The 15796-nt window shown below is 33.3% G+C and overlaps 1 protein-coding gene across 1 annotated transcript in view; it reads left to right on the top strand.

Moving 5' to 3' along the window:
• The window catches only part of LOC143044384 (uncharacterized), a 48032-nt gene extending 36776 nt beyond the window's left edge, over window positions 1-11256 (top strand). Inside the window, exon 6 of the mRNA XM_076216367.1 lies at window positions 10638-11256. Coding sequence (XP_076072482.1) covers window positions 10638-11149 — 512 coding nt within the window. The 3' untranslated portion in view covers window positions 11150-11256. The remainder of the gene's footprint in view (window positions 1-10637) is intronic.
• Window positions 11257-15796: the final 4540 nt, after the last annotated feature.

The raw sequence follows: 15796 nt of genomic DNA, 5'->3' as shown, positions 1-15796 counted from the left end.
ACTATCTGTAGGTGGTGAACATCCGAGGTAGAATGTTGTTGGACTGGTGAAAACAAGGCTGAATGGAAACTCTATTCCTATGTCTTTAGTTTTGTAGTAGAATAACAGGTTACCAGTGTTGTCAAGGATGTGGAGATGACAGTAAAAATCAATGACAATTACGTTGTCTGATGGTGTAGTTGTTAAACTGTCCAGTTTAAATGGTTTCTTTACTGTATTTATAGTTTGACATCCATTGTATTCATTTAGAATATCCCCAACCTTACCTAATACCAAAATCCTTCCTCTATAATCTTCTGAAATCTTATTTAAAACAAAGATATTCCCATTACTTGTGGTTGTAATACTCCAAGGGTAAGAAAATATTCTTTGTTTATGTTTATCTTGTTCATGCACAGTCAGGTGATTCCCCTCCTGGTCCATTACAATCACTACTCTTCTTCCTGTCACAGGAAAGGCTTTACCAAGACTCATTGCACCTACAATAACCTTGTTATCACTGGTTATATGGACAGCTATTATCAATAAAGGATCCACATTGTACTTTGTATCACTGACTTTCCCAGTTGTTCCATTGATAAGTTTAAGCTTTGATGTTGAATCTGTAATTAGAAGATCATTATTATGTGTGACTGCTATTCCATGTAGTTCAGTATTTATGGTTAATACTGTTGTGAGACTGTTCCCCTCTAGCTTTACTTTTTGCAAGAGCTTAGATGTACCATCACCTATCCACAATGAACCATCAGAACCATCAGATATAAGTTGACAATATTTTAAACCACTTGTGAACTCCTTGGTCACCTTCATATTAGCTATTACAGCATTTCTTGAACTAACGTCTTCAAATAATGTTCCAACATTTGATAGTGTGATGCTTCCTGACTTAAATGTTGGTACACTTTTATGGATAACATTGACCCCATCTGCATCATCATCAATGGATTTTGCTATGATGTCAGCATTCTCAAAGAAGAAGGGGATGTCCATGGTAGTAAGCATTTCATCTGCTGTCCTAAACTTATTTTTCACTTTTTGTCTGTTTGTTTTGACTTTTTTCTCCTCTTCAGAAATTGAATCTTTGATGGCTTTTGTTTTCTGATTAACTTCTTCTATGAGTTTGAGGGCATATTTATCTACCTCTCTTTTTAATGCTTCCCTTTGATGTTGAATATCTTGAATGGTCTTCCGACAATTGGAATTCTCCCTATCTGTTACTTGATCAAGTGTTTTCTCTACATCATCTATCTTCTTCTCCTTCATTTCTAATTTTCCTTTCTGACTTTTTAGCCATTCTACTTTCATTTCATACGCTTCTTTAATTTCAATGAAAGTATGCCCAGCATGACCCTTTGTAATACAGCTTGGACAGGCCAGTTGATCACAATTACTACAGAAAATACAACATGATTGTGTTGTGTGTACTTTACACTTGATGTTTGTAAAATCAAGGTTTTTATTAGTACCACCTCCTACCTGCCTTATGTCTACTATTGTGTGGTCTTTAGCGTTTTTAAACTTAGGATGAACTTTATCACAACACTTATTACACATTAGCAAGTCACAGTCAAGGCATTACCATTTCAACTTTGTTTCTGATTCGCAAAGGTTACAAGAAATAATATCCTGAGCTTTTATGACAGATTTTGATAACGCCATCTTGTACAGATATTCTACTTCCTTGGTTTCAAAGGTAAACATCCAGAAGAATAATTTTTTATCTACGCTATATATAAGGTTTTAAATATCAGGTAGATTGAGTTACATTGTGAACAATAATAGCATTGGTTCCTTTGTTTCAAAGGTTAAAGTTGAAGAAACCAAATTGTATTTAAATCTAAGTACCCGGTACATGTATAGATTTATTCAGTGATACTGTCTCATATAATATTATTAATTCTGTAGGTTTAAAATATACCATCTATGAATCTATTTTGAATGTTATTGTAAACATTCAGGTAGAGTGTATAAGAATACAAAAAAAATAATCAGAATATTATTGTTCCAATATTAAGGGCCATGTATGGGCAGTATGAAATTTATATACACAAAACAATATTTAAACTGATTTTGTAAAAAAAAAAAAAAAGGAATGTTTTTATACGACCGCAAAAAAAAAAACAAAAATTGGTCGTATAATGGTGCGTCGTGGTCAGCGTCAATCGAAGACAGATGGTTTCCAGATAATAACTTAAGTATAAGTAAATAGAAATCAATAAAATTTTAACACAATGTTTATAGATCTTTATAACCACAAAAGGAAGGTTGGGGGTTATGGTCCTAAAGGTTACGGAATGAGGGGCCAAAAAAGGTTTTCAGTCACTAACTTGTGTTTAAGTGTATAAATCTCAACTTGAAACCAGTTTGTACCTTTTATTTTTGACAGACCTCATATAATAGCCAGCTGTTGCACCACAACTCTCCATTATTAGATATATTTTCATGTTAATTGTAAGCAATTGAGGTAGAAGATGGTTGATGTTTATCCAATTGTAAGCAAATAAGATTACAGGCAGAAGAGTGTAAGAAGGGAGATAACTGAATTTAAATAGGATTATTTTTATTTTCAGGTGAACTTTACAGAGAATGATTATCATGAAGAATTTGACAAAGACAAAATTGTTTACTTGTCAGGTGATTCCCCCAATGTACTCGAAGATCTGTCTGATGACCATGTGTATATAATTGGAGGACTAGTGAACCACAACCAGTACAAGGTTTGATTTTGTTTTATATCAGATTATATGTTTTTTACTGAAGATAATCATGCAATTTTGTGTTATCTGAGACAACGTGGGGCCAAATGACATACAAATATATAAAGTAAGAAATATTTTATTTGGCAAAAGTACAAAATTGTACGGCCACGGCTTGACAAAGAATGGGACTGCCGAGAAACATAATTGGCAAGTCCCTAGTATATATAATTAAACCTTATAGTCCATTCCTTATTCCTTATTTCCACATTATTGTCCATTCCTTATTCCTTATTTCCACATTATTGTCCATTCCTTATTCCTTATTTCCACATTATTCTTATTCCTTATTTCCACCTTATTGTTATTCCTTATAATGTCATTTCCTTATATATCAATATAATATCCTTATTAACATTATTGCTTCCAAAATATATCGGATGCTGGCCCTGGGAAACAGAAGCTCAGCGGATACATAATTCCATTATAAGAAGCATAATATATTTGTAGATGTTGTGTCGCTATTTTCGCCATTAAATGGTCGGAGTCTTTGTCTGAAGCCGTGACGAAGGATTGGGATTACAATGGTCGGAGTCTTTGTCTGAAGCCGTGACGAAGGATTGGGATTACAATCGGAATAAGCTACCAGTCATTTCAACCTGAAAAATAGAACAAAAACAGCAGAAAAACGAACAACATGATATAACATAATATAACATTTAACACATGTATATTAACTACATTTTAGGAGTATGTCTTTTATCTAAGTGGTGGGTGGGTGGGTAACTTTTGAAACAAACATTAGTTAATTCATACGGAACCCAATTTTTTGAGTCTTCCCTCTGCTGTATCGTACGTGGTAAAGAAAGAATGATGACGTCACAGTTATCAAGGTTAAAATAATTAACGTGACTCATAATACATAACAAGTTCCACCACGTGTTCAAAGCGGGACAACTCCCAAAACGTAAGCCCACTTTCCTCCGATAACCGGATTTATTCTTCATAGGAATAAATCTTATTATCTGAGACAACGTGGGGCCAAATGACATACAAATATATAAAGTAAGAAATATTTTATTTGGCAAAAGTACAAAATTGTACGGCCACGGCTTGACAAAGAATGGGACTGCCGAGAAACATAATTGGCAAGTCCCTAGTATATATAATTAAACCTTATAGTCCATTCCTTATTCCTTATTTCCACATTATTGTCCATTCCTTATTCCTTATTTCCACATTATTGTCCATTCCTTATTCCTTATTTCCACCTTATTGTTATTCCTTATAATGTCATTTCCTTATATATCAATATAATATCCTTATTAACATTATTGCTTCCAAAATATATCGGATGCTGGCCCTGGGAAACAGAAGCTCAGCGGATACATAATTCCATTATAAGAAGCATAATATATTTGTAGATGTTGTGTCGCTATTTTCGCCACATGGTCGAATTCAGTGGCTATGCCAAGAGTTATTGGACACTGAGTTCGACCACCGCCACAAATGCGGTAGCGACACAACACACCCGCCGTGACCGTACTTTTAAATGACCACACACATATATTTATATTTAAATTACCCTGTAATGAAATAAGAAAAAAAAACAATTGCCCACATGAGATAAAGTGACGCCGTCAGATGTGAATATATCGGGCTTATTATATATTTCAGGCTATTTTATGTAACAACCTCCCAATTGTATATATAGCTAAGCGGCAAAGGTGTACATTCTTGTGGCTGCTTTATTCATGCTTATTGGTTTTTACCATATCTCCGATTCAAAATGAAACTGAATCCATTATTCCTACATGTATTCAAACTTTTAAAACTTAGAACACATGAACACTGGTACTTGTCACCAAAGTCAGAGAATAAGGGGACTTTAACCTTTGGTCTTTGCATTTCATATTTTTAACAAATAAATTAGACAATATTCTAGTTTAGTTTCTGTTATTTCTATACATGTACCATGACAACATTGATCCGTTTTTGAGAATGGGATAACAATAATAGCAAAATTTTGCAACGTGATCTTTCTTTACGGATAACAGTTAGCTGTCCTATAAACCCATTTAATTTGTTTCAAGTGACATATAAGCAATAAATATAGTTGCATGCAATAAAAATACCTTAAGTGATTCTAAAAGTGGTGGCCAAATGATATCATAATTATACAATTTACGGAACGCTTCGAAAGCCACTAGACATGTACACTATGTTTCTGACGTATCTACTTGATACAAATCAAAAATACTAAAAAGGAACAATTTACAGACACTGTGTCCTATCAATGTATCTACTTGATACAAACTAAATTATCCTTAAAATACACAATTTACAGACACCGTGTCCTATCAATGTATCTACTTGATACAAACTAAATTATCCTTAAAATACACAATTTACAGACACTGTGTCCTATCAATGTATCTACTTGATACAAACTAAATTATCCTTAAAATACCCAATTTACAGACACTGTCCTATCAATGTATCTACTTGATACAAACTAAATTATCCTTAAAATACACAATTTACAGACACTGTGTCCTATCAATGTATCTACTTGATACAAACTAAATTATCCTTAAAATACACAATTTACAGACATTGTGTCTTTTCAATGTATCTACTTGATACAAACTAAATTATCCTTAAAAGACATAATTAACAGACACTGTGTCATATCAATGTATCTACTTGATACAAACTAAATCATCCTTAAACGACACAATTTACAGACACTGTGTCTTATCAATGTATCTACTTGATACAAACTAAATTATCCTTAAAAGACACAATTTACAGACACTTTGTCCTATCAATGTATCTACTTGATACAAACTAAATTATCCTCATAAGACACAATTTACAGACACTGTTTCCTAACAATGTATCTACTTGATACAAACTAAATTATCCTTAAAAGACATAATTTACAGACACTGTGTCATATCAATGTATCTACTTGATACAAACTAAATTATCCTTAAATGACACAATTTACAGACACTGTGTCATATCAATGTATCTACTAGATACAAACTAAATTATCCTTTAAAGACACAATTTACAGACACTTTGTCCTATCAATGTATCTACTTGATACAAACTAAATTATCCTTATCAGACACAATTTACAGACACTGTATCCTATCAACATATCTACTTGATACAAACTAAATTATCCTTAAAAGACACAATTTACAGACACTGTGTCATATCAATGTATCTACTTGATACAAACTAAAATATCCTTAAAAGACACAATTTACAGTAACTGTGTCCTATCAACATATCTACTTGATACAAACTATATTATCCTTAAAAGACACAATTTACAGACACTGTGTCCTATCAACATATCTACTTGATACAAACTATATTATCCTTAAAAGACACAATTTACAGACACTGTATCCTATCAACATATCTACTTGATACAAACTAAATTATCCTAAAAAAACACAATTTACAGACACTGTCCTATCAACATATCTACTTGATACAAACTAAATTATTCTTAAAAGACACACTTTACAGACACTGTCCTATCAGTGTATCTACTTGATACAAACTAAATTATCCTAAAAAGACACAATTTACAGACATTGTGTCATATCAATGTATCTACTTGATACAAACTAAATTATCCTAAAAAGACACAATTTACAGACACTGTGTCCTATCAACATATCTACTTGATACAAACTATATTATCCTTAAAAGACACCATTTACAGACACTGTCCTATCAACATATCTACTTGATACAAACTATATTATCCTTAAAAGACACAATTTACAGACACTGTGTCCTATCAACATATCTACTTGATACAAACTATATTATCCTTAAAAGACACAATTAAACACACTATGTCCTATCAACATATCTACTTGATACAAACTATATTATCCTTAAAAGACACAATTTACAGACACTGTCCTATCAACATATCTACTTGATACAAACTATATTATCCTTAAAAGACACAATTTACAGACACTGTGTCCTATCAACATATCTACTTGATACAAACTATATTATCCTTAAAAGACACAATTAAACACACTATGTCCTATCAACATATCTACTTGATACAAACTATATTATCCTTAAAAGACACAATTTACAGACACTGTCCTATCAACATATCTACTTGATACAAACTATATTATCCTTAAAAGACACAATTTACAGACACTGTGTCCTATCAACATATCTACTTGATACAAACTATATTATCCTTAAAAGACACAATTAAACACACTATGTCCTATCAACATATCTACTTGATACAAACTATATTATCCTTAAAAGACACAATTTACAGACACTGTCCTATCAACATATCTACTTGATACAAACTATATTATCCTTAAAAGACACAATTTACAGACACTCTCCTATCAACATATCTACTTGATACAAACTATATTATCCTTAAAAGACACAATTTACAGACACTGTGTCATATCAATGTATCTACTTGATACAACTATATTATCCTTAAAAGACACAATTTACAGACACTTTGTCCTATCAATGGATCTAATTGATACAAACTAGATTATCCTAAAAAGACACAATTTACAGACACTGTGTCCTACCAGAATATCTCCTTGATACAAACTAAGTTATTCTAAAAAGACATAATTTACAGACACTGTGTCATAACAATGTTTCCGCTTGATACAAACTAAATTATCCTAAAATGACACAATTTACAGACACTGTGTAAATATTCGTCCTGATAGATATGCCTGAAATATTTGCCACTGGACATTAAGCAACCAACAATCAATCAATCCTATTAAAATATCAACTTAGTACAGAGAAAATTTGTGGTCTAATAAATTATCTGAATTAATGAAATATATTGGAATACCCTTTAACAAGCATTGTAATAGTTATTTCAAACAGAAACTAGAAGATTTCTACAAAATTAAATTAAATTTGTACTATCTAAGATAAAAGATGGAAACTGTGGTTAACTTTTTATTTATCACTAAATTAAGAATAAGTGCACACTCATTATCAATAGAAACTGGTAGGTATGCAAGACCATCAATACCCTCTGTAAATTTTGCACTGGAAACACGGATACACAAAATATTTTAACATGTATGTATTCGGTTAAGTTAGGTGCATCTTCTAAATGTACACCAACATAAATACTTATGTAAATAAGGAAAGCATCTATCCATGTGTTAATATCAGTAATCTTTTTACTCAGTTTAGTTTGGATAATCAGCTGTCCATTTGTATCTACTGTTCTGTGCCTGAATTTGTATTAAAGCAATATATACCTAAATCTACATATTCACCATTAATTATTTTGTTCCGAGTTTTGTGAAACATTTAAACATAGATTATCATTTGCACTAGTTATTGGCAAATATTAGAACTTTGTGTTATACCTGTATTCGATTGTTGCCTTTCAATGACTGAGTCAGGAGATGTAACACTAACAGTAGCTGGAGAGTGAATAAGGGCATTGCCATTGACAATCTGAACAACTTCATGCCTAAGTTCTAGAGTCATCATACATGTAGCTAAAACTTGCGTGGAAGTATGCTGTCCAACGACATTGCTAGATCTGTTTCCCAACGGTGTCGGTACGCCCCTCTGCTGTACCCTTTGCCTTTGGCTGCATTTATAAGGACTTTTAGAGGGCCTTTGTGACATACGATCTGCTTTCCCGATTTCCATAAGATGTTTGGTTTTTAGAACTGAAAAATTACTACAATAATATTAGTGAAACGACCGTTGAAAAGTTATAATATCTATACAACTCGTCTAAACATCAACCCAACAATGTTAGATCTGTATATTTTATAAACTTCATACATTTATTCATTATTGGTTTCTCTTTAAATTGCTTGCTGTGTAGCAGATGAAACATTTCATATAACGATAGTTTTAAAATCGCAGACGTCCATGCGACACGTGTCTTTAAAACCATGTGCGCAGTTTTTATCTGAAATTACGGGTCTGTTAAAATTTCTATTTTTGGAAATATAATTCATGATTTCCACTGAATTAAACCAACAATTAAAAATTTACAATGAAATATTTAGAAACTCTTTACAGAAGAAACAACAAAAGATATAAAATCTTTAACACTATTTTATACTGGATCAAAACCATGTGCTTTTCCTATCTTTCAAACTTCCCGAACCTTTTCAGTAAAATAAGATTTTTTGAAAGACATCCATTTCATATACCAAATCAAAGAAATATTATTAACTTTTGAAACAAACATTAGTTAATTCATACGGAACCCAATTTTTTGCGTCTTCCCTCTGCTGTATCGTACGTGGTAAAGAAAGAATGATGACGTCACAGTTATCAAGGTTAAAATAATTAACGTGACTCATAATACATAACAAGTTCCACCACGTGTTCAAAGCGGGACAACTCCCAAAACGTAAGCCCACTTTCCTCCGATAACCGGATTTATTCTTCATAGGAATAAATCTTAGTATGTTTCAAGTTCACCTTGTTATATGTTAGTCTGTCCTTTCAAGTCAACTAACTAGTTTTCACACAACAAGCTGAATTTAAAAAACTAGAGGCTCTCAAGAGCCTGTGTCGCTCACCTTGGTCTATGTGCATATTAAACAATGGACACAGATAAATTCATGACATAATTGTGTTTTGGTGATGGTGATGTGTTTGTAGATCTTAATTTACTGAACATTCTTGTTGCTACAATAATCTCTATCTATGATGAACTTGGCCCAGTAATTACAGTGGAAAATATTTTCTAAAAATTTTACAAAAATTTATGAAAAATGCTAAAAATTAACTATAAAGGGCAATAACTCCTTATTTGTAGATCTTGTTTTGCTGAACATTATTGCTGTTAACAGTTTATCTCTATCTATAATAATATTCAAGATAATAACCAAAAACAGCAAAAATTCCCTAAAATTACCAATTCAGGGGCAGGAACCCAACAACGGGTTGTTGGATTCATCTGAAAATTTCAGGGCAGATAGATCTTGACTGCATATTTTTGGTGGCAAAAGCTGAAGTTCCTGTAGAGATCAACAGACCTTTGACAGGAAAACTGACAATCCTTGTCAATTTAAAAAAATTACAAACAGACCTTACTACTAGCAAGAATTAAGTCTTGATTTGTCAAATCTATCTTTATCAAACCAAAGCAGTAAAAAACAAGAATGTGTCCAAAGTACAGGGATGCCCCACTTGCACTATCCTTTTTTTTTCCTTGAAATTGGGTAATAATCTAATTCGGCATTAAAATTAGAAAGATTATACTATAGGAAACATATGTACTAAGTTTCAAGTTGATTGGACTTCAATTTTTATCAAAAACTACCTTGATCAAAAACTTGAACCTAAAACTCCCACTTTCATTTTCTATGTTTAGTGTACCCTTGAAATTGGGGTCAAAAGTCTAATTTGGCTTTAAAATTAGAAAGATCATATCATAAGCAACAAGCGTACTAAGTTTCAAGTTGATTGGACTTCAGCTTCATCAAAAACTACATTGACCAAAAACTTTAACCTGAACGGACACTCAGACGAATGGACGGACCAATGAACGGACAAACGAACGAATGGAGCCACAGACCAGAAACCATAATGCCCCTTTTCTATCGTAGGTGGGGCATAAAAATGTATTATTATACAGAAAAAATAATAAATTGAGAATTAAAATGGGAAATGTGTCAAAGAGACAACCTGACCAAAGCAAAAGAGTTATTCTTGTAAATGAGGACAATTATTAAAAAAAATACTGTCAACTAAAGGAGAATAACACCATTATTAAAACCACAAACCGTTCTGACTTTTAGCTTGTTGAAACTTAAAAAGTGGTATTATTTGGCTTTCATGATTACAGTTTTTATATCATTGTGCTTCAGACTGCTTCTTAAGTTATTCTATATATTTTTATTTCAGTTTTTGAAATTCTGTTGAAATATTCAGAGACAAAAGACTGGAAGGAATCGTTCTTTTCTGTGATCCCTCAAAGGAAAGTTGTCAATAATACAGACAAGGAAGAGGCTAACAATAGTAAACAGGAAACAGATAGGGATAATGCTCCTTCAAATGAAAATGGCAGCGACAGTATCCCAACAACAGCTGTTAGTACATGTAGTTCTCAAGAAGCAGGAGACACATGTAGTAATATACTTGAAAAAGATAACGAGAAAACTGGTTGTGACAATAGTGCAATGAATGATGTAAGCTGTAGAGTGATATCTGATATAAAACAGGACTTTGAACTCTTAAAAGTCACTAGTAATCAAGAAATGACAAATTCATCTCAGGATAGCCAGTTTAAATGCAATTCTGTAAAAAGTAGACATTTTGAAAATGGTTCTCAAGGAATACAGAAGGAAAATTTGAGCACTATTAATTGTGATATTGTAGAGAATAAGCAAACAACTTTAGATAATACAAATTCTTAAAAAAATGATAAGTTTTAAAGATTTGATTATATATGTATGTGATTTTACATGATTCAAGGGGACACATGGGAATATGATATAATTTTTAATAAAAAAAATGAATTCATGAATATTCTCTATTTAGTTTTTTTCAACAATTGAAGAATGTTTTACTATATTCAAAAGGCTACTCATTTATTTTATGCATTAAAGGGCACATCAATTTGTAAATAAACCACGCTGAACAAATGCATGTTTGATTATATTGTTCCATAACACCAATAGTCATGTGGTAGCCTTTTGTTTGAGTTACATTCAAAATTTATTGATGGTTTTGATTGATTGGTTGCCTCTAGTAAGGCTAAGTTGTGGTCTGTTGTTTACCTGGCCTAATTACAAATTTGATTTAATGTGAACCCATGCAACTTATAATCCTCCTCTATTGAACTGCACTTGACGACAATATAAAAATAAGATGTGGTATGATTGCCAATGTGACAACTCTCCACAAGAGTTCAAATAACACAGAAATTAAAACTATAGGTCACTGTATGTATCGTGTATCGTGTTACTTGTGGTTAGTACTTCGGTTAGTAATGAAAGGCGTTGTGTTCATATCAAATTGTATTCAAGTTATGTACAAGGCAACGTTACGTAAACAAAAGGCAACGTAAAACAATAGGTAACGTTAGTGACGTTAGTTACTAAGCAATTGTACAGCGGCAAATACTTGACACTGGGGGCGCCGAGAAGTGAAAATTATTAAAATATTATCAAGATGAAATTAAGTTACAAAAAGTGAAAATGATAATTATTCATTTAAAGTCCATGTAATAAAATAGAAATCATTGAACTGTCTATTCACTATATATCAAAATTACGGCGCACTATTTACAGTCTCTTGTATTATAACAAAATTAATTAAGAAGTCCATTTTTTAATCTAAAGTTTGGCTTCTGTTTTCGATTTACGCTCTCTGGTCTCTGTGACTGGCATTGTTGATGGCACTGTCGAGTCGGAAACCTCTAACGGATAAAGTTTTGAAATAGGACGACTAGTCAATCCGTGCTTGGTTCTAATTTTCACTGATCTAGTATATCCATCTTTTCCTTGGCAAAGTTCATCTACGACTCCTAGCTTCCATGTTATCCTAGGAGAATCATCGTGAATCTGGACTACATCGCCCATCTTGATAATATGACTGTTTGTACCGATGGTCTTGTGAAATTCTCTTAATGCAGTCAGATATTCATTTTTCCATCTGATTTGGAATTGTCTAATAAGTTCATGTTTAATATCTGCTTGACGGATAAAAGTAGTAGAAGTAGGTACGGTAAGCTTGTCGATATTTTCGGTAATGTCTGACGGATATGGTAGACGGGTTATTCTCCGGCCGTATAGAAGGTGAGATGGTGTCAACGGTTCTGGATCACACGATTCGGACGATACATACGTTAATTGTCTATCGTTCAATATTGCTTCAATCTCCGAAATGACTGTTTGGAGTATTTCAAGATTAACACAGTTAGTTCCTAATATTTTCCGCAAAATGTTTTTTGTAAGTCCAATCATTCTTTCCCAAAATCCGCCATACCATGGCGCTCTACTCGGAATAAATTTCCATTCTGCTCCATAATCATTGAGTTTGTCCTTTAAAGATAACGAATTGGTTAATAGTTTGAACTCTTTACTAGCTGTAATAAAAGTTAACGCATTATCTGAAATCATCGTTTTCGGAACGGATTTACGGCTACAAAATCTTCTGAATGCTAACATAAAGAATTTTTCTGTCAAGTTAGTGACAATCTCCAGATGAACGGCTCTTGTTGAAGCACACGTGAACAGACAAATGTATACCTTAATCTTGGTATTTTCACAATTCTTTACATATAACGGTCCTGCGAAATCGACTCCGGTCACAGTAAACGGTACGGGTTCATCAACTCGGTCTTTCGGTAACGGCGGAGGGTCTGGTTTCAGATAAGGTTTTCCCGTTACTTTACGACAAGTCACACATTTCCGTAAAACTGTTTTTACGCATTGTCGAATTCTTGGTATCCAATAACTTTGGCGTAAATGTGTAACTGTACTATTCAGTCCTGAATGTAAATGGTTAACATGCGAATCCCTAATCACTAGATTTGTGAAATTGTGTTTGGCAGGTAACAAGTACGGAAATTTCGTATTTTCACTCAAAGAAGCATTGTGTATCCTTCCTCCACATCTGCATATTTCATTGTTGTCTTTGAAAAGTTTTAACTGTCTAACAATAGATGATCGTTTATTTGGTTTATCGCCGAAATTATACGTAGTGTTCTGTGTGTTCCGAATCCAAACTAACACTGAATGGCGAATCTCATTGGTAGATAAACAAGACAATGTCTTTCTGTTTGTCTCGCTCCTACAGTTATGAATAAACCTAAATATATATGCTGTTACTCTCAACAGTCTTTTTAAATTACTGAACCTTTCCAAATTTATAATTATGTGTATACCTGTATTCTCTGTCTGTGCCGGTAATACAAGAGAAGCTACTGGTTCCTCGTCCTCTTCATTTACGATTAATGATGTTGTTGTCATGTTTCCGTGCCATGAGGGCCACTGATGTTCATTTGTAATCCATTCCGGTCCATGCATCCATAACTTATTTTGTACAAATTTTTCAGCTGATGTTCCACGAGTTAATTGATCTGCCGGATTATCAAGTGTTGGGCAATATTTCCATTGTTGATTTCTTACATTTTCTTTAATATCTTTAATACGATTAGCGATGAAATTTTTAAGTGACTTTGTTGAATATATCCAGCTAATCACGATTTGGCTATCACACCAAAAATTCACATCCATTTCTCCTATGTTTTCAAGTAAATGTTTTGCAAGTCGGGCTCCAAATAATGCTCCCATCAGTTCTAATCTAGGCAGTGTTATCTCTTTCAAAGTGGATACTCTATTTTTTGCCATTACAATAACTGACTGGTCCCCGTTCACTAGGTACGCACAAGCACCGTATGCGCTCTGACTTGCGTCTGTGAAAACATGCAGTTTTCTAGTTGTAATAGTAGACGATTCGTTGTTGTAGAAATAAGATCTCGGTATTTCAATTGTGAGTGCCTGTTTAAGATCCTGTAATAAAATAAACCATTTGTTCCGTATATCTTCTGGTAGTGGTTCATCCCATTCAAATTTTCGTTTCCAAATTTGCTGCATCAACATCTTTGCTCGTACTGTAACAGGACTTAATATGCCTAATGGGTCAAATATTTTAGAGGATTGTTGCAATATTTCTCTTTTCGTTACACATCTGGCCTGGTCCAATTTTATACTATCTTGAAACGAAATTGTATCTTTATCTACGTTCCATAACAGACCGAGTATTTTCACAGATTTGTTTTTATCCAGGGAATTCTCCGTTGCTGCAACTTGTCGTAATTTTACATTATTCGACGTCCAAGACCTCAAGTTAAATCCTCCTTTGGATAATAATTCTCTCGATTCTTTGTAGAATGTCATCATGCTCTCTTCTGTATTGACTATGGCATTTTGCGGTAAGGGTTTTGCTGTACTTGCGCTTTCTTTTTCTTGATTCTTATTACTGTCACAAAGACTAGTGTGGTGCTTTTTATCACATTTTCTACATCTAAAACGCGAGCGGCATTCTGAAACTTTATGACTTCCAAAGCAATTGTAGCATACTTTTTTCTCTTTAATTATAGAAAAGCGTTTTTCTCTGTCTACAACAGTTGTGCATTCTAGGGAAGAATGTGATTGTTTGCAATAAATACATGTTTTGGGCTTGGTCTGATAGCTTCCGGACTGGGGTCTTGAATAGCTTTTGGGTTTAGCTGCTGTGTAAAATGATGCAGTGGGAGTAAAGTTATCTGATTGATTCGAAAAACCAGTTTCCTGTACGTGCATTTCTTTACCAATCGCTTCCCTCAGTGACCTAATATCCCAATTCTTTTTCCCATGTTCTCTGGTCATAAGTTTTCTCATTTCATCGGGTAGTTTTCCAAATATTATTGGTACTAAAAGTGATCCGAATGTGTCTTGCGATTGTCCGAGCGACTCTAATCCCCTTATGCACGATTCCATTTTATCGTAAAATGCTCTTATGCTTTTGTGGTGTAAGTGACGGATGCGAAAGTTCTAGTAGATTCTGCATGTACGCGTTTATAATTGTTTGTGTCTGTCCATACCTCTCCTTTAACAATATAATTGCGTGTTCATAGTTGGCGTTTGATAGAGATAAACCGGATATGCATTGTGCGGCTTCACTGTGTACCTGAGATTTGAGATAGCTGAACTTTTGTATATTTGTCAAAGAGGGATTGTGATGAATGGTTGTCTCAAACGATTCCCAAAATGTCTGCCATGTTAATATGTCTCCCGTAAAGTTTGGTAGATCAAGCTTCGGTAGATTGTGATAGAAGTTTGTTGCTGTTGTTGGGTTTGCATTCGTATAAACGGAGTTGTTATCTACGGAAAATACATTTTCTGAATGGTTTGAATTATGATTTGCAATACTTGTTGACGGAAAATTTGATGAATCAAGTGTATTGGCTATTGGAACATAAGTTGTTTCACTCACCGTTTGCTGAAATGGGGTTGTTTTGTTTCCAGAAACTATGTCCTTGAATCGGCGAATGGCGACTTCCATATTCATTGCAT

Source organism: Mytilus galloprovincialis, chromosome 9 (genome assembly GCF_965363235.1).
Source record: "Mytilus galloprovincialis chromosome 9, xbMytGall1.hap1.1, whole genome shotgun sequence".
NCBI lineage: Eukaryota > Metazoa > Mollusca > Bivalvia > Mytilida > Mytilidae > Mytilus > Mytilus galloprovincialis.
This window is presented reverse-complemented; position numbering and strand designations above follow the sequence as displayed.